At 38.9% G+C, this 20,533-nt stretch overlaps 1 protein-coding gene across 1 annotated transcript in view; it reads left to right on the top strand.

Moving 5' to 3' along the window:
• The window catches only part of syne2a (spectrin repeat containing, nuclear envelope 2a), a gene marked incomplete at its 5' end in the record, with an annotated part of 120,539 nt that overhangs the window by 22,889 nt on the left and 77,117 nt on the right, over positions 1 to 20,533 (top strand). Inside the window, 18 exons of the mRNA XM_079831393.1 lie at positions 69 to 3,326; positions 3,449 to 3,583; positions 4,460 to 4,641; positions 5,314 to 5,392; positions 5,796 to 5,905; positions 6,256 to 6,394; positions 6,465 to 6,616; positions 8,210 to 8,363; positions 8,741 to 9,345; positions 10,400 to 10,555; positions 10,638 to 10,788; positions 12,491 to 12,649; positions 12,762 to 12,929; positions 13,647 to 13,748; positions 13,936 to 14,139; positions 14,951 to 15,409; positions 16,570 to 16,809; positions 17,983 to 19,707. Of these exons, the coding sequence (XP_079687519.1) occupies positions 69 to 3,326; positions 3,449 to 3,583; positions 4,460 to 4,641; positions 5,314 to 5,392; positions 5,796 to 5,905; positions 6,256 to 6,394; positions 6,465 to 6,616; positions 8,210 to 8,363; positions 8,741 to 9,345; positions 10,400 to 10,555; positions 10,638 to 10,788; positions 12,491 to 12,649; positions 12,762 to 12,929; positions 13,647 to 13,748; positions 13,936 to 14,139; positions 14,951 to 15,409; positions 16,570 to 16,809; positions 17,983 to 19,707 (8,178 nt within the window). The remainder of the gene's footprint in view (positions 1 to 68; positions 3,327 to 3,448; positions 3,584 to 4,459; positions 4,642 to 5,313; positions 5,393 to 5,795; positions 5,906 to 6,255; positions 6,395 to 6,464; positions 6,617 to 8,209; positions 8,364 to 8,740; positions 9,346 to 10,399; positions 10,556 to 10,637; positions 10,789 to 12,490; positions 12,650 to 12,761; positions 12,930 to 13,646; positions 13,749 to 13,935; positions 14,140 to 14,950; positions 15,410 to 16,569; positions 16,810 to 17,982; positions 19,708 to 20,533) is intronic.

Raw genomic sequence — 20,533 nt, 5'->3', positions numbered from 1 at the left:
CAGTATCAGTTAAGAATGTTAAATATCATGATTATGTAAATTCTCACACCTTCCTCTATGTCTGTCAGGAGGTTACTGAGATGCTCAGTTGTCATGGAGTGAAGCGTGAAGGACAGCCTGAAGGTGAACAGCCTGCTACCAAGGTTTTTGTCCATGCACATTCTCAGCCTGAATCCCTAACTGAAACCTTTCAAGACAAACTGGCTCAGGCATTCTCAAAAAGCAGCAACATTTTTCTAGAGAACCCAGTAGAACCTCAAGACCAAGAATATCATTCTTCTCGGCTGCAGTCACAATTGGAAGTCATCAGTGGCTTACATTCCCAGGTTCTTCCTCCGCTTCACAATAAATCTCCCAGTTACCAAAGGAAAGCTATATGCCAAGTACAGCAAGCGGAGCTAAAACAGCCTTTTCTGTCATCTGTTGTTGTCAGGAAGGTTCAAATGAAACCCCAGACTGAAGTTCATGTTGTCTCTGTAGACTCGAGCCAAACCAGAAGATTTGGACCATCAGACCTTCAAGTTGTCTCAGTAAAGTCAAGCCAAACCAGTGGCTTTGGACCCTCAGACCCTCTCCAGGTTATCTCTGTAGACTCAAGCCAAACCAGTGGCTTTGGACCCTCAGGCCCTCTCCAGGTTATCTCTACAGACTTAAACCAAACCACTGGCTTGGGACCCTCAGGCCCTCTCCAGGATATCTCTACAGACTCAAGGCAAACTAGTGGCTTTGGACCATCAGGCCCTCTCCAGGTTGTCTCTTTAGACTCAAACCAAACCAGATGCTTTGGACCATCAGACCTTCAAGTTGTGTCAGTAAAGTCAAGCCAAACCAGTGGCTTTGGATCCTCAGGCCCTCTCCAGGTTATTTCTACAGACTCAAGACAAACCAGTGGCTTTGGACCATCAGGCCCTCTCCAGGTTATTTCTACAGACTCAAGCCAGACCACTGGCTTTGGACCATCAGGCCCTCTCCAGGTTATCTCTACAGACTCAAGCCAAACCGGTGGCTTTGGACGCTTAGGTCCTCTCCAGGTTATCTCTGTAGAATCAAGCCAAACCAGTAGCTTTGAATCCTCAGGCCCTCTCTGGGTTATTTCTACAGACTCAAGCCAAACCACTGGCTTTGGACCATCAGGCCCTCTCCAGGTTATCTCTACAGACTCAAGGCAAACCAGTGGCTTTGGACCATCAGGCCCTCTCCAGGTTATCTCTACAGACTCAAGCCAAACCAGAGGCTTTGGACTGTCAGGCCCTCTCCAGGTTATCTCTACAGACTCAAGCCAAACCAGTGGCTTTGGACTGTCAGGCCCTCTCCAGGTTATCTCTACAGACTCAAGCCAAACCAGTGGCTTTGGATCCTCAGGCCCTCTCCAGGTTATCTCTACAAACTCAAGCCAGACCAGTGGCTTTGGATCATCAGGCCCTGTCCAGGTTATATCTACAGACTCAAGCCAAACCAGTGGCTTTGGACCCTCAGGCCCTCACCAGGTTATCTCTAAGGTTATCTCTACAGAATCAAGACAAACCAGTAGCTTTGGATCCTCAGGCCCTCTCCGGGTTATTTCTACAGGCTCAAGCCAAACCACTGGCTTTGGACCATCAGGCTCTCTCCAGGTTATCTCTACAGACTCAAGGCAAACCAGTGGCTTTGGACCCTCAGGCCCTCTCCAGGTTATCTCTACAGACTCAAGCCAGACCAGTGGCTTTGAATCCTCAGGCCCTCTCTGGGTTATTTCTACAGACTCAAGCCAAACCAGTGGCTTTGAACCATCAGGCCCTCTCCAGGTTATCTCTACAGAATCAAGCCAGACCAGTAGCTTTGGATCCTCAGGCCCTCTCCGGGTTATTTCTACAGGTTCAAGCCAAACCACTGGCTTTGGACCATCAGGCTCTCTCCAGGTTCTCTCTACAGACTCAAGCCAAACCAGTGGCTTTGGACCCTCAGGCCCTCACCAGGTTATCTCTAAGGTTATCTCTACAGAATCAAGCCAAACCAGTAGCTTTGGATCCTCAGGCCCTCTCCGGGTTATTTCTAGAGGCTCAACCCAAACCACTGGCTTTGGACCATCAGGCTCTCTCCAGGTTATCTCTACAGACTCAAGGAAAACCAGTGGCTTTGGACCCTCAGGCCCTCTCCAGGTTATCTCTACAAATTCAAGCCAAACCAGAGGCTTTGGACTGTCAGGCCCTCTCCAGGTTATCTCTACAGACTCAAGCCAAACCAGTGGCTTTGGACCATCAAGCCCTCTCCAGGTTGTCTCTGTAGAATCAAGCCAAACCAGTGGCTCTGGATCCTCAGGCCCTTTCCAGGATATCTCTACAAACTCAAGCCAAACCAGTGGCTTTGGACCATCAAGCCCTCTCCAGGTTGTCTCTGTAGAATCAAGCCAAACCAGTGGCTCTGGATCCTCAGGCCCTTTCCAGGATATCTCTACAAACTCAAGCCAGACCAGTGGCTTTGGACCATCAGGCCCTGTCCAGGTTATCTCTACAGACTCAAGCCAAACCAGTGGCTTTGGACCATCAAGCCCTCTCCAGGTTGTCTCTGTAGAATCAAGCCAAACCAGTGGCTTTGGATCCTCAGGCCCTCTCCAGGTTATCTCTACAGACTCAAGCCAAGCCAGTGGCTTTGAACACTCAGGCCCTCTCCAGGTTATCTCTACAGACTCAAACCAAACCAGTGGCTTTGGACCATCAGGCTCCCTCCCGGTTATTTCTGTAGAATCAAGCCAAACTAGTAGGTTTGGACCATCAGGAAGTCTTCAGGTTATCTCTTTAGACTCAAACCAAACCAGTGGCTTTGGACCATTAGGCCTTCTCCAGTCTACATCTTCAACTACGTTCAGCCCAAGCACTTTGCCTAATTCGTCTACTATTCAAACCTCCTTGGCATCCCCAAACCAAAGAGAAAGGGTTCTAGCCAGAAGCCACAGCTTTCCCCAGCCCCATGAGCCATCAGAAACCCAGTCTCCAACCTCATCTTTATCCTGTCCAAGCACTTGTTTGGATAAACTGGTTACAGTGTCTCAACTAAGAACGCCAATCAAACAGCAGCTTCGTTCACCAACAAAATGTCAACCTCAGACCTCAGTGACAACCCTAGACCAGAGACAAAGGGTTCTAGCTAAAAGTCACAGCTTTCCACAGCCATCAGAGGCTCCAGGTGTTCCTCATGTCCCAGTACAGAATGAGGTGTATGCCAGAGCTCAGGCTTTAGCCAGGAGCAGACTGGATAAAGCCAAACAGCACCTGCATGAACATATACAGGATGTCATCACTGTAATCACTACCAGAGACAAATCTAAAAAACAATCCAAGAAAAAACAGGTGAGACCATTTCAAATCTTGTGAATTTTCAATTTAAAATGATTTAAAAAATAAAATGCATGGTCGACCAAAACACATAAACATAAGCTATTAATGTCTGCTGCTATCTTTATGTTCTATAGGCAGTATCACGTCTTCTGAGGCCTGCAGTGTTTGAGATGTTTCTAGAGGCTGTGAAGGGAATGGGGGATTTCTGCTCTGAAGCCCAGCTCAAAGACATGGACCTCCTCTCTCAGTCTGTCAGGGCCCAATGGGAGGTAAGGGTAGTTTATTTATTCCCAAACCATTGGTATATTCTGACACTTGGTGAACCAGCCGGCAGTCTGGGTGGCCAATAGGACCTGGCTGCAGAATTGCACCTGCACTTTCCGACTTGCACTCTCAGTCACCTGCACTTCCTCTGTCAGTGATGTCACTTGCAAGTCTGCAGCCAGACCCTTCTCCTGGGTGGCCAATGCCACCATGACCCTTAAATGACCAGCATAATTGATTGAATCAAAACACCCTTTTGATTGAACTATAATAAATATGAACTAAATGTTGTGTTTCGTTGTTTAAGCAGTGTAATACTGTGTGTGCATCCAGCTAATACATACCATAATGTACATGCCTCTGCATGTGAGCATAACTGCATTCAATCCAGATTAGTTATTACACCTTATTCAGTAAGTCTTTTAAACGTTTGTCATTTTATAATGGTTAAATCATCAAGGATTGATTTGTTGTAAAAGGGATTGACTGCATGCATGTTTGGACAGGTTGATATATAGACAGTAAAAATTTTTCCTTTCAGCTATATAATCACATTTTGCCTGCATTGCTCTCCGATCACAACCAGTTAGCCAAGTTTGCAGCCTTTTCAGAACTTTTTCTAAATGGCCATTACATTTGCACCACAAAGAGAGGACTCCTTTGATTTGATACTAGAATATTAACTCATATTAGCTTGAACGTAGTTGTTTACTCCCAGACAACAGTTGTTGTCAAAATGTTTATATTTATCGTTATAATCCATCTGTATAAATAAAAATACATTTTATTATATCATTTTATTATATCATCATTATATTATATAATTCTTGAAATAGTTTAAAATTAGTTTATTTAATGAAGGATTTGGGTTCAAATCTCAGGAATGTGCCACAGCAGCTGAGCGTTCAGTGCATCTGGAAGCCTTAAGAAGAATTAAAGAGATTCTGCATTCTGCAGAGAGTGTTCTTCTAAGCACCGCCCACCTTAGGAGAGACACAAAGAGAGTGGAGCGCATTCAGCACCACACAGATTCCACAAGTGACTTGGCACCATGCCAAGACAGGTAAGAAATGGATGGCAAATTTTGGTTTTATATACTTAAAAAAGCTTTGTGTCATATTATATTAATAATGTATTTTCTAGTATAGTATATGCTTTAGAAAAAAGAAAAAAAATAACTGTATTTTATGCTCATTTTATTGTTTTAAGACCTGCCTCTCACAGTGTTTTGTTAAAAAAGTTGGAACATTCAAAAGATTGGGGTCTAAGATTTTTATTTTAAAATAAACTCAGTTTTAAGTTGCATAACTTTTTTACAGCATTGATAATTTCACCAGCTCACCATATTAGAAGGATTTCTCATGTGACACTGAAGACTGAAGTTTTTGTCATTAAAGGAATAAATTACATTTTCAAATATGTTAAAATAGTGATTTTAAATTCTAATAATATTTCAGAATAATGGTGTTTTTGCAGAGTTTTGATCTAATAAATGTTGCCTTGGTGAGCATAAGAGACTTCTTTTAAAAACACCCCATACATTTGAACGGTAGTTTATGTCTTCCTCAAACTCTGGCCTTTCTACATTCTAGCCGGACTACACTAACTGATGTGGGCTCTTAAGTATTTCTGTTTGTGTACAGTACATACTTAGTCATAGTATGTATATAAACTATAATTATAATTTGCTTTATATAAAAGTCTGCTAAGTAAACATGTGCATGTGTGTTCTCAGCAGGGGGGGAGCAGTCAAGGAGTGTGACCTGCTGAGAGGGACTGTACTGCTAGATGACCTAAGCCTCGTCCAATCACAGGTACACGTGCTCATGTGTTGCATGTGTGTGTATGCGGCATGACTTTTTTTTTTATCAGGGCAGTGTTTTTTTTAAGAGCATTTCTTTCAGTCACTCAAACCAACATGACTTTACACTAACAGGAACTTAAGCATCTGTTTTAGCTTTGTATCTACCTGCTGTTGACATGGCACGTTTTCTTGGCATGGTCAAGTTTGTAGCTTGTAGCCAAACATGGAGATAAACCTTGTGAGAACTTCTCAGCTCTGATTGGATGTTGTTGACCATATGGACAGCTCAGAGGAGTTAATCTGCTGGGATTGGTTAGGGCTGCTAAAGAGTGTATTTGCATGTTCTGGGGTTCTTGGGGTATTGTTCATGTTCTGACCCTACTTGTAATGACACTGTGGCCGTTCTCTCTCAGGCTGTTGTCCAGACCAACATTGTGGAGATAAAACGGATACCAGAGAGAACCATCATCCAACCCTGTTCAGCACAGGAAGAGAGGGTTATTGATCAGGAAACTAAGAGCAGGTAGGAACTTTTGATGCAAGTCTCTGCCTTCAAATTGTTTAAAGAAGTAGATATATTTCCCTTTTCTGTCAATACTTTCTGAGGATGGAAATGGTTTAGGACCCTTGTCATAATGATTACTTTATGAAATACGGAAATACATAATAAATCATTTTATAAGCATTATTTTTTATATAAATTACATACATTATTTATTTAAAAAGTAATCTTTACACAATTTTATATACACGTTATATTGACTTATTTATGCTTGGTTATGTAGAGAAAGCTAATACATAAACCTAAACATGAGTACAAGTTTGTTGCTGAATTGATCACATATGTTATGGTTGGAACTGTTTTTTTTCTAGTTACTGTGCTGCACAGTCAGTCCTCCAGCAGCAGCTGCTTAACAACAGTCAGCAGCTGGGATCAGAGTTTCCCATCAGCCCTGGCAGCAGCACCAGTATCTCTGCTGACTCACTGAGAAGTCAACTCCAGCACCTACTGGTTAGTCTCACGCACCACTTCCCTGCATTTAGGGTGCATTTTGTATTCAAATGGCTGTGTGCTCATTTAGGCTCTTAAGGACCAGACGGAGGCTTTGTGGTGTGAGTTTGAGCTTCAGTATTCCCAGAGCTCTCAGCACATGGAGGATGGCTATAAAATGGAGCAGGAGAGAGCTCAGCTCATTCAAGAGTGGAGGGGACAACAGATGTGCATTCAGGCCAGGTGAGACATATGTACACAGTCTCTTCCAAAACCCAGTGAGCTGCCTAAAAATGCTTTGCATTATGAAGTCTGTTCAGGTATGTTCCAAAGTAAACAACTAAATTATGCTGCCTGCTAAGATTTCTTCTTTTGGCCATATTCGAAGGCAACATCCCACATAGGGCCAGATTTACTAACAGCTTGCACCAGCCCTCTTTTGGCGTTAAAAAAACTACTGTCAGAATTTATTAAAGACACGCAGTGAAAAATTAGCTCTGAAACGACATGGACAGGGTTATTTTTGAGGCTGACCTTATTGAATATGCGTTAGCTCTCGTCAATTTACTGGTATTTACGCCATTATTTAATGCCCCAAAAAAGCATGTCTTAAATCAGACACTAATTTGCACTGCTATTGGTAGATTGTATTGGTCATTATGGAAATGATGAGTTCTTTAATTTATGCGTCTTCGGTAGATCACGCGCAGAACTGTCCACTCCCATCAGCGTTTTTTGGAATTGCGCTCTCACGCTAATTTGCCCTGTTTAGTAAATCTAGCTCATAGACTACAGTTCAAAAGTTTGGGGTCGGTAAGATTTTCAAAATGTTTTTGAAAGAAGTTTCTTATCCTAACCAAGGCTGCATTTATTTGATGATTTTAATTCTAAAATTCAAAATAATGTTTTCTATTTTAATATATTTTAAAATGTAATTTATTCTTGTGATGACACAGCTGAATTTTCTTCAGCCTTTACAATGTTCAGTGTCACAGAAATCATTCCCACATGCTGATTTGGGGCTCAAGAAACATTTCTTAGCATTATGTATGTTGAAAACATTTGTCATTAATTTCTGAAAAGCATCATTTAAAATGGTTTAGAATAATTAAAATAACTATTTATTGAAATCATTTGTCAGGTCTCTCATGTGCTCTATTTGAGCTGGCTTACAGAGCTGTTGTCTATGTAAAGCAGATCTGTCACTTATAAGGACAGATTTATGACCATTAAAAGGATAGTTCACTCAAAAATGAAAATTATCCCATAATTTACTTACCCTCAAGCCATCCTAGGACCTGAAGGACAATATATTATATATTGTGTTCAATCTACGCAGAAAGTGTAACACCTCTCGCCGTTCAAAATGCTAACGCTACTCACCAGTTACTTTTTTTCGCAAGTTGAATACGGATGGCGGTCTGCCGGAAGCTAGATATTTGACTTTATAACGTGTTAAATATGGATTTGTATCTTTAACAAACTCATCGATTCGCTTCAGAAGGCCTTTATTAACCCCCCGGAGACCTGTGGATTACTTTTATAATGGATGTATGCACTTTTTTTGGGCTTCAAATTTTGGGTCCCATTCACTATCATTTATAAAGCTTGGATTTGCCAGGACATTTTTTAATATAACTCGGATTGTATTCGTCTGAAAGAAGAATGTCATATATATACCTAGGATGGCTTGAGGGTGAGTAAATCATGGGGTCATTTTCATTTTTGGGGGAACTATCCCTTTAAGATGCTGCAAGGGCGCTCGCTAGGTTGTGGAAGAGAGCTACTGTTAGCCATAAGTGGCAGAATAATAATCTAATTTTATATATTGCTCAGGGTGAAGTCCCTTGAAACTGCAGTAAAGCTTCTGGAGTCAACTGACATACAAATCAGACTGATTTCTGATCAGCTCAAACAGATCAGTCAGAAACCTTTGAATATTAGAAACTTTGCAGTTGCTGATGGCAGAAATCTACATGAAGACCTAAAGGTACAGATTAATTTTCATGCTTGCAGATACTTGTATATCTAAATGTTTTTCTCACCTCACAACCAGCAAATCATATTTCTATTGTTGTTGTTTTTTGTTGTTGTTTTTTTTAATGTTCAGCTTGCATATATTTTTCAGAGGTAGTTGTGTATTATATATCCTTTCACATGTCTTGATTTATTTGACGTTTTATATTGTAGAACATCTACTGTTCACATCATCTCATGTCTAAAATGATGGACTTTCCTAAGAAAATATGACATTTGAAAACTTTACCTTTTAAGAACGTACATTCAAATCTTTGTGTAATGTACATTACATGGATTGATGTACTTTGCATGTTCAAACTCATTGTGAGCTCTTTGTTCTTTGTTCAGCGTCTAGATGAAAGTATTGAGAAAGAGCTGTTCCTGCTTAAGAGTGATGGATCAGTTAGTGACGCTGCTGATCTGAGTCACATTGAGCTCCAAGCCCGTCTCCCCCTGCAACAAACTCTCCACGACCGCACAAAATGCCTGGAGCATCAAAGACAATGTCTGAGAAAGAGTGAATCGGCCCTGTTGGCCCTTGAGAACCTCCTTTTCAAACTCCAGCAGGTGAATGATCACCTTACTGCAGCTCACAGCACATCAGACCGCAGCTACAGCTTAGTCTCCATCCAGCAAAGCCTCCAACAGACCAGGGAGGAATCGGTTCAGCTAGACCGAATGCTAGATGAGGCCGGTATGGGAGTAACTTTGAATGATAAACCAGGCAGCTGTCATGAGATGGTGTCAGCTTTGGCTCTGCATGCAGAAGAGGTCGAGACTAAACTGGCTATAGGGCCGAGGCGATCTGACAGAGGTGGGAAAGGGAAAAAAAAGGGAGAGCAGAGAATGTTTGGTAGGAAGAGGATGGGCCTGCAGGTCGCCCTGAGAGAGGTTCTGGCGGCACTGGAAAGACACGGGCTGAAGGAGCCCACACTTCCTGCACTACAGCACAGGTAAACATACTTAAAAATAGGACTGCTTCTCTGATTTTTTTTCTTTCTTTTTTTTTATAAGATTGTGAAAATTATTAAATGAAGTGAAATTAAATAAATAAAAAAAGTGTTATTAATGTACAAAAAATTAACAATTGCAAAATACAATATAAAGTAAAAAGCAATATGTGTATGTGTGTGTATATATATATATATATATATATATATTTCAATTCAACACTTTATTTAAATAATAATACAACTTTATTCAAATATTACATTTTATTAAAATAATAATAAAATATATATAACAAAATAATAAAATAAGTTATGTTAATGTGTGTGTGTGTGTGTGTGTGTGTGTGTGTGTGTGTGTGTGTGTGTGTGTGTGTGTGTGTGTGTGTGTGTATATATATATATATATATATATATACATCAATTTATCAATTTATATTGATATAATGCATTAATGGTCTTCATTCATATAATATAATATATATTATATTATATTATATTTATTATATATATTATATATATTATATATATTATATTATATTATATATATTATATTATATTATATTATATTATATTATATTATATTATATTATATTATATTATATTATATTATATTATATTATATTATATTATATTATATTATATTATATTATATTATATTATATTATATTATATTAATTATATTATATTTATTATATTTATTATATTATATTTATTATATTATATATATTAATTATATTATATTAATTATATTATATTAATTATATTATATTAATTATATTATATTATATATATTAATTATATTATATGAATGAAGACCATTAATCCATTATATCAATATAAATATCAGTGTAAACATAAAGAATGCTGTGAAGGATGCATTAGTTGTTTCTCACAGTAACGCCTGCATTTGATCTGTTTTAGAGAGTTTAAAAAAATGTGGAATAACTTCTGAGATTTAAAAAAATAAATAAATAATAATTCTCTCTTATATATCTAAATTTATTACAATAAAGTAGATGATATGTCTCAGTCTCACCAGTGTCTCTCTCTTTCTCAGGTTACGCTTCCTGACAGACATGGAGAGTAAGCTGGTTGCACTACGCTCAGAGATTCAGGATCTGAGAGACACATGTACGCATACGAGCACCTCAGACACAGGCCTCAGCGAGCTGCAGGCAGAATGGGAAAACGCACACAGAGCAGTCGCAGAAAGGTGGAAAGAAATGGCAGTGATTTATAGGAAAGCTCTTTGTTAAATGCTAACTGGACACATTTGTGTCATGTTTCTATTTCAGTCTTGAGCAATGTGTCTCTCTGACTGAACTACTTAAGAAGTTCCAGAGCTGCCGAAATCGTTTGGGCAGCACTTTGCAGAGAGCAGAGCAGACTATTGGTGACCAGGCCTTCTACATGGGTAAAGACAACCTACAGCTCATGATCAGCAAGGTACAGAGTTTTTGGAAAATCCTGGGTACGGGGCTTCCATTCTTAGTGGACAGCAGATGGCAGTATTAACTGCATAACTTTAGATATTTTTTCGTATTAAAGGGTTAGTTCACTCAGAAATGAAAATTAGCTCATGATTTACTCACCCTCAAGTCATCCTAGGTGTATATGACCTTCTTCTATCAGACAAATACAATCTGAGTTATATTTAAAAAGTCCTGGCTCTTCAGAGCATTATAATGGCAGTGAATTGTTATGTTTTTGAAGTCCATAAAAGTGCATCTATCCATCATATAACTGCCCCAGACGGCTCCGGGGGATTAATAAAGGCCTTCTGAAGCGAAGCGATGCTTTGTGTAAGAAAAATATCCATATTTAAAACTTTATAAAGTAAAAAAACTAGCTTCCAGCAGATCGGAAAAAAACGTAACTGGTGTCGTCAGACGTAGCGTAAGCATTTTGAACTGCGAGAGACTTTTCTCTGTAAGGTGATCTGGTGGAAGCTAGATCATTTACTTTATAATATATATTCTTACTCAATATTTTTCTTACACAAATGCATCGCTTTGCTTCAGAAGGCCTTTATTAACCCCGTGTGGAGCAGCCGTGTGGAGCAGTTATATGATGGATGGATGTACTTTATGGACTTCAAAAACGAAACAACAATTCACTGGCGTTATAAAGTTTGGAATAGAGCCAGGACTTTTTTAATATAACTCCGATTGTATTCGTCTGAAAGAAGAAGGAGTGCTTCTCAATTCTTATTTGTGCATCCTCGTTTCCTTTCCTAGCTTCCTTTCCTCGCATCTTATCTCATCCCCTTCAGGATGCGAGGGAAGAACGCAAGGAAAAGACGTGAGGACGGAGGAATTGAATCAAGTGAAATTAATTATATATCCTCTCTCCCTTTAGCGTCACTTGAGCGTCGTCAATTAATGATGATTCTACACCGCTGGATTCAGTTTGCACGTCGGGATTCTTGAACATTAGAGATAACTATTTATATTGTAATAGTTTCAACCTCCACAAAATACCACATTTGTCCATATTTTATTTCATATTACCAGTTATTACTAACAATGAATTATTCCCAGTTATTAACTGCTTTTTATTTGTTGTATTGTATTACATTTTCTTGTGCTTTGATATAATGCTGCAACTGTCAGTTGTTGTTATTTGACATACATTTGTGTCTTGTACATGTAAACATAATAATAATGAATAAAATGTGGTAAGATGTGAAGGGGGAGGAGAATTAATATGTGCGTCACGTTTAGTCAATAAAACACTTCCGCAAAGGATACACCTGTGTATCCTCCCTCATGACTCCTCAGGAAGCCTCCTCACTCCTCACTCCTCGATCCTCGCCTCCTCGCGATGCAATTAGAGAATTGAGATGTCCTACAAGATGCTGTGCTCGGTCGGTTTCCGGGTCATATGGAGGATGGAGGACAGAGGAGCGAGGAAACGAGGAGGGATATTGAGAAGCACCCAAGGTCATATACACCTAGGATGGCTTGAGTGTGGGTAATCATGGGCTAATTTTCATTTTTGGGTAAACTAACCCTTTAACTGCAGAGCAATACATTTTGTAAAATGGTAATTAGAAAAAAAGTGGGATCATTTAGTTGAATGAATGAATGCATATAAATTAATTCTTGACTATTTATATATATATATTTTTGTGTGTATGTGTGCCCAGGTGACCAGTATAAAGTCAGATCTCAGTGGCCTTGGGGACGGCGTGGAGGAGTTCAGAGCTGTGTGTAGACAGCTCCAGTCTCTGATGAGAAAGATCCCTGATTGTGTAGATGCCCCATTTGAGAGTGAGGCTGACACCCTCATGGACCGCTGGCTTGATGTATGTTCCCTCAGTAATGCTAAATAATATGTATATGTCCTCTCTAATGTATATGTTCTCTCTAATAATATTCTGTGTTTGCATTAACCTGTTACAAATGCTCTTATTTCAGGTCACTGAGAAGACAGACTGTCATCTGGATAACCTTCAAGCTGGGTTTTCTCTTTGGGAAAAACTTCTTCTATTGGCTGGAGAGGTAGAGGGCTGGAGCTCCCAAAAGCTGATGACACTTGCTCAGTCACACCCCTTTCATACAGAACTCGACGTGTCTGCCATGCAGGTAAAATCTTTGTCAGGTGTCAATTTTAGGTATTACTTTCAAATACACTTATTTTAGAATTTGAGACCAATGTTAAATATTTAGCATGTTACTTGAGATGTCAAAAATGAAACCCAATAAGTATCAGAATATAACTTCTCATCAAGCAATCATTTAATGAAAAGAAAACACGATATTGATATTTACACGACCATTCAACAATAAGGAAATTTATAATGTTAAATATTTCCATTTCAAATAAATGCTGTTCTTTTTAACTTTATTATTTATTAGTGTCCTGAAACGGTTTCCACAAAAATAACAAGCAGTTTTCAACTCTGATATATTTCTTGATCACCAAATCAGCATATTAGAAGATTTCTGAAGGATCATGTGACTGAAGACTGGACTAATGATGCTGAAATTTCAGCTTTGCATCACAGGAATAAATTAGATGTTAAATTATATTAAATTTCATAATGTTCTTATTTTTACTGTATTTTTGATCAAATAAATGCAGCCTTAGTGAGCATAAAATATTTTTTTTTCTTCAAAAACATTAAAAAGTCTTACCTACCCCAAACATTTAAACAGTTGTGTATATTTTAATACAGCCCCTCCTTTTGTGATGTTTTATAGTTTTATTAGACTCAAAAATTGTAAAGTCTTTCATTAAAACCGGGTTTGTTATAACTGTCACAACTGACAGTATTTGTCTCATATAATTGTATTGCACAGGATGAGCTGAGGGTTCAAGAGGAGAACATTGAACATTTCCATCGCAGATCTTCAGAGATCCAGGAGCTGCTGCAGAGTCATGAGTTCCCACTGGAGCTGCAGGTGATTTTCAGATGCACCAGGATCTTTTCACAATGCAAATTTATTCACTTAATGACGTTTTTATTCAAAAAATTATGTACTGTAATATGCCAAGTTCTGTTGGTAAACCGCGTGTATTAGCAAGTATTAACCAGCCTAGCTCATCATCATATTTCATATTCCAGCAAGTTCACTAGTTTATTTTTAGGTGATTGAGAGCCAGCTGAGGAAGAAGATGGCGGAGGTGGTCGAGATCTTTTCTGAGACCAGTGATGTTTTCAGACAGCTGGAAGCTGCCAAAGGCCGGGTGGCCTCTGAGATTGCAGATCACCTGTCCTCGATCCAGACTATCACAAATTCTCTAAGCGCACTGTCCACATGTGACAGTCCACAAGTCCTCAACATCATCCAGGTGAAGATTTATACTTTAAAGTTGACATGAAATGGAATCTGCGATTTGCTTCTGCGAGAACCAATGAGGTTAATTCTCGTTTGTTAATTAGCAGCTTCCTCAAAAACCAATAAGGGTTCCTTCTTGTGTGTTACGCAGCACGTTTGAGCTTCCACAAGAACCAATGAGATTCATTCTCTTGTGTTAAGCAGCATGTTTGAGCTTTAACAAGAACCAATGAGGTTCCTTCTCATGTTACGCAGCACGTTTGAGCTTCCACAAGAGCCAATGAGGTTCCTTCTCATGTTACGCAGCACGTTTGAGCTTCCACAAGAGCCAATGAGGTTCATTCTTGTGTTACGCAGCACATTTGAGCTTCCGCAAGAACCAATGAGATTCCTTCTCGTGTGTTACGCAGCACGTTTGAGCTTCCGCAAGAGCCAATGAGGTTTGCACGTGAAGCAGGTTCGGTTGAGCTTCTGTTTATGTTCGCTGATCAATGTTTATATGTGAATAAAAGCCTAAATTCAATCCATTCATCATATAAAGGGATCGTGTCTCTTCAGAATATTTGGACTAAAACGCTCAATTCATATGGATTCGTTTTATGATCTCTACATTAACTTTTTGAAGCGTCAAAGTGGTAGTTGCATAGACTGTCAATTATGGGACAGAATCCCAGATTTCATTAAAAATATCTTCATTTGTGTTCCAAAGATGAACGAAAGTCTTGTGGATTTGGAACGACATGAGTTCAAGCTTTCAATCAGTACTTTACCCAAAATTTTTTTTTGATGCACTAATCCTTTAATGTAACTGTTTTAACTGACAGGGCTTATTGGAACAGCTGCAAACGGAGACAGAGCAGGCAGATGTGTTACTGCAGCAGATAGATCTTCTGGCAAGCATTGCAGGTCTAGAAAACCTACAGGCGCTGGCTGAAGATGGAGCTCACCTTCAAGAAAGCATCTGCACCGCCAGAGAGCTGGTCATAGAGAAGAGAGAGCAAGCAATGAACCCCAACAGGCCTGAAAATCAGTTAGTCCAAGACCCTAAGCACATCAAACCCCAGATTAAAAAAACTGAATGTACTGCGCCTGAGTTACAGTCTGAATCTAATGGTAAAACAGAGGAACAGTCTCATGGATTGAAGACACAAGATGCTCTTCTTGAGTTAAAGGACTTCAAAGAGCAGGCCTGCGGCTGGGCCGGTGAACTCAAGGGGGATTTTCAGGTTTCTGAGGATGAGAACAGACGGGTCACACTTGAGGAAAGATTCACAGCTGTACAGGTAATCCTTCATCTGTTTGTTCTCTAAAGGTCGGCGTCTTCAAAGTGGCCTGAACTGAAATACGAAGCAGTTTTATTGAAAACATTTTTAGTTTTGAGAACTAGAATCAATTTGTTTCTTGGTAACTACTGTAGTAAGAGTTTTGCACTGACTGTTAACAGCAATTCAAATTCCATTTCAGTCCGTCATATAGTAAAAGGAACATCTAATGCGCTTAAGGAAATTTATTTTTGAAAAGCTGAAACTCTCTGGGCTACAGATTGCCATTTTTAGTGAATGCAAGGCTTTGATAGAACTTTTGTCAAAAATTGAACAAAAAAAGCAAAGAAAGCAATTGCATTGCAAAGTTGAACCTTTAATATGTACATTTATATTTCTTGATGCGCTTACACTTGCAGTAAGTTCTTTGTACTAGTTTGAGTACTTCTTATCTTTTCGATTTAGTCTATACATACACACTTTATATAAATTGTAATTATAATTGCATACAATATATTATATTATGCAGTGGATATATACAAATCTACACTCCCCTGCTAAAGAAACCATTCACACACACACACACACTCATGTAAAATACCACTACACTTCCATTTTCGTTTTAGAAATGTATCCTTTACTAACTCCTCACCAAGGTTATAATTTCATCATTTTCAAATTAGTAATTGCATTTTTTGTCTTTTTAATTTTAAATAAAATGTTGTAGTTTTTAAACATATCAGTTATGGTTTCGTTAGTTACATTAGTTTTTGTATTTTTATTTGAGTGTTATTTATTTTTATTTCTAGTGATCAGTTTTGTACATTTTTATTTTAAGGGAATTAAGTAATTGATGAATCATTATAACATTGACAGTCAATTACAAATAAAAAACTAAATCTTTTGAATGTAAAGCCTTCCTTCATATGATGATAGCTGATTGACTTGGACAACTTTTATTTATTTTGATTGTTTCATTTTAGTTAGACTCTACTCTTGTTTGTTTTAGCTTGGTTTAATTTAACAATATTGCTCATTGAATCTCACGCTCATTATTTATTTGGTTCGTTTTTATTTTTGTTTTAGTCCGCAACATAGCTCACTGGATATTTACTTTTCAGTGTTTAATTAGTAGTTTTAATTTGATAAGTTATAACACTAACTTGGTGGATTCTTGGTAGGCTGTAGAACAAGTGGAAAGTAACCTTATGGAGGTTGAGAAACTGTCTGAAGTCCTGCAGACAAGCTGTACTAAAGAGGGTCAGACTGCTGTCTCCCAGGACCTTCAGACTTCAGCCCTGAGGAAGATCTTGGAAGATGAGAGGACTTGGGAAGGACACTCTGATCCAGTTCAGAGCTCTATACAATGCAATGAGCCTCAGCAGCCTGGAGTTTCCACAGAGGAACTCCAGTCAGTTCAGGTTAGTTTTGTGTCACTTTTTCACAGGAATTGTTTGCAAAAAGTTACGAGTGGTTATGGTATATTTCAGGTTTTCGAGTATAATTACCAGTTGCCTTATTATACTAAACCTGTATAACTATCTTTCTTTTGCAGAAAACAAAAGAAGATATTTTGAAGAATGTTTCAACTTGTTTGTCCATACAATGAATGTAAGGGGGCTCCAAAAAAGCATTGGACCCCACTGACTTTCATGGCATGTACAAAAACTGAATTCATTTTTCATAATATCCTTTTGTGCTCTGCAGAGAAAAGAAAGTCATACAGGTTTGGAACAACATAAGGGTGAGTAAATGATGTCCGAAATTGTGTTTAAAGAGGAAAATATGTCTGTGATTATTCCTTGACAGAAAGTACACTTGTTTTTTTTCTTTTTTCTTTTGTGGCTCTGGCTTTGGGGTCAGCAGGAGTGAAGTCATTGAGTGTACCACTGTGGCGTGGGCACAGAATCATTCTGTTCTAGCTAAAGCCTGCTAAATGGAGTGCCTGCTCCGTATTGACTTTAGGCCATTAATGTAGGATGCCACCTCATTGCTTTTAAGTGCTTGTTTTTTACTTTCTCTCTGAGAAAAAATCCTTGTTTTGCTCTGCTTTTCTGATGGCACAGCTTTTATTTAAACTGCATTATCAGCATCACTGATCCGCTTCATGGTTTTTCAAAACGGGTTTAAAAATAGTTTAAAAGCGTTTATGCTCACCAAGGCTGCAAGTATTTAATTTTCAATCCTTTGTAATGGTAGTGAAAATCTTAATTCTTAAAATTAAAGGGGAAAGCCCATAAGTTAATTAAATATCTTAAAAGGATAGTTCATGGAAAAACCTCCTTTGAAACGATATGTATTGCGAAAAGTGCTATACAAATAAATGTGAATTGAATTGAAAAAAGGAAAATTTCTGTCATCATTTACATACCCTCATGTCATTACAAACATGTATGTTTTTTTTCTTCTGTAGCACCCAATCAAAAAATCTTCTGAGAGCAGTGTAGAACTTGGCTGATTTAGACTATCAAAAACAGGGCTGATATTCATTATAGATTATTTAAAAATGCCCAGGGGTTGAAAAAACACACATACTGCATATTGCTGATGTTTATCAATATTGGGTCATAGTAGTTTGTTTCCTTGTTTTGCAGGTTGGCACTGGAGGTGTAGTGGATGACTTGTATCGTATGAATGTAAAGATCATGCCCACAAAGGAAGTCAGTGGAACAGAAGATCCATCATGTTTATCTTTCTCAACACAACAAGCAACCGCAGTCATTGAGAAACTCCCACCAGGCCATGACACAGATGATCAGCAGTCCATGTCTGGATCTGAAGAGAGGGATGAAACTGGATCTGTAATAAGAGAAGATGGCATTAAATCCTCTCATGACTCATCTTGTGAAAGCCCAAAGCCAGTCTTTACCATAGTGCTGGATTCTGATCTTGCCAAACCCAACCAAAGCCCATTGGCACAAGCTATCTCAGCTTCTACAACTACATGGGATACTGTTTCAGTTGTTCATGATAGGATCACCGAGAGATCAGAGGATGGTTTGAAACTCTTGGAAGCCAATCCAAATGTTGATGTTGCTGTAGATGAAAAACATGCTGTAATATGTTCTTCTGATGAGCCTTTTGATTTATGTGCTGATATTTCCATATCAGAAGTGCGGTTTAATGAAGACCAGCACACTGGTTATGTTGAACCCACTCATTCTACTCCAGACCTTGATTTCAGGCCTAAAACTGAGAAGGACTCTTCTACTCAAGCATTTGTCCCAATGGATTCATATCCAGATAACCTTCATGCAAGCTTTGGAAATGCAAAGAAAGTATTTACTATCATCCTTGATGTTGATTCTCCTACATTACCATCAGATAGGTGTCAGTTACTGTCTGATGATAATGTATTGGGCCTTGAAGACTCATCCACAGATCAATTCTCCCAGTCAGATGTAAAAAATCAACAAAGAAGCTCTTCTGGCACTGAGAAACCTAAAGGCCAAGAGGCTAAAGGAGGCTTTTCAGAGGACGATGTGAAATCAAGTAGTTCTGAAATACAGCCAGGACAGAAGGAAGTGATCCATCCCAAAACCCATGAGATCATGCAGATTGACAATCGAAAAGGTGAAAAAGAGATGCAACATGAAATCATAGAAGAAAAAACATCAAGCCAAATGGATGTCCACACTGGAGAAGGCAAGGATTTGGGCTCTGTAGTTCATCAGCAGGATGTCACGCTATTGGAGAGTCATGATGAGGATGAAGACAACAAATTTGCAGAGCGCTCAATTGAAGCAAACACACTTCAAAAGCCTCCAAATGTTGCTAAAGGTAGGAAGAAGAACAGGAAACCAGCTGGTGTGAAACAAGAAAGCAATATCAGTCGTAGAATGAGGAAGACGTCTAGATCTAAAAAGAAGAACACAACTGACTCAGAAAACCTTCAAACTTTTGAGGTCAGGCTGCTGGACTCCACAGATACTTCACTGACTGTTTCTTCAGACTGTAGTCACCCAAACACTGCAAAGCCATTGAGTGCAGAAGACAAACTAACAAAAGATATGGAGACTGTGCAGGAAGAGACCTTGAATCTTCTACAAACTGAGACTCAGGAGGAACGATTTGAGACGGTTAGCATCTCACTTGCTGGAGAAGTCCATATTAATACCACAGACAGTGTGGTCTTGGCAGCAATGGAGACTGTACAGTCAGCACATACAGAGGACTCTGAAACAATGCTAACGGATGCTTCACCTGTTATGAGAGCTGAATGTAAAACACAAATTCCTACTGCAGTGCCATCAAAGTCACAGGTCCGCCATGCTGAAGCTCAGAGGACAGATGATTCAGATGGCAGTTTCCCTTTGCAGGTAAGATTCACATGGTTGTGTTCTTATGAAAGTTCCTCAGAAATGCATACACTCATGTGATGTCACTCACAAAAATATTGGTGGTCATGTTCAGGACCTGAATGGAATGGATGACAGAAATTCAGTTTTTTTTGTGTTGTGATGATTGTTCTTGAGTCCCTTATTTGTCCTGAGCAGTCAGACTGCACAATGTTCTTCAGAAAAATCCTCCAGGTCTTGAAAATTCTTCAGTTTTCCATCATCTTTTGCATATTTGAACCCTTTCCAGCTGTGACTGTATGATTTTGAGATCCATCTTTTCACATTGAGGACAATTGAGTGACTCAAACACAGCTATTAAAAAAAGGTTTAAACATTCACTGATGCGCCAGAAGGAAACATGATGCATTAAGAGCCGGGGGTGAACACTTTTTGAATTTGAAGATCAAGGTAAATTGTACTTAATTTGCCTTCTGGGAAACCTATAAGTATCTTTTGTTGCTTCCGAAGGACTGTACTAAATGAAAAAACTTGATATTTAAACAAAATAAGAAACATTTGGACATCTTCATCCTGTTCAAAAGTCCACACCCCACCCCCCGGCTCTTAATGCATTAGGGAATGTTTGAACCTTTTAGTTGTGTTGGAGTCCCTCAATTGTCCTCAGTGTGAAAAGATGGATCTCAAAATCAATGCTGGAAAGGGTTGAAATATGCCTGAAAACTGAAGATATTTTGGGACCTGGAGGATATTTCTGAAGAACATTGGGCCGTTTAACTGCTCAGGACAAACAAGGGACTCAAGAACAACCATCACAAAACAAAACAAAAAACAGCCGTGGATCATC

The sequence above is a fragment of the Gobio gobio genome (assembly GCF_949357685.1).
Source record: "Gobio gobio genome assembly, chromosome: 12".
In the NCBI taxonomy this organism is placed as follows: domain Eukaryota; kingdom Metazoa; phylum Chordata; class Actinopteri; order Cypriniformes; family Gobionidae; genus Gobio; species Gobio gobio.
Note: the sequence above shows the minus strand (reverse complement) of the source record. Positions and strands in the feature narration are given on the sequence as shown.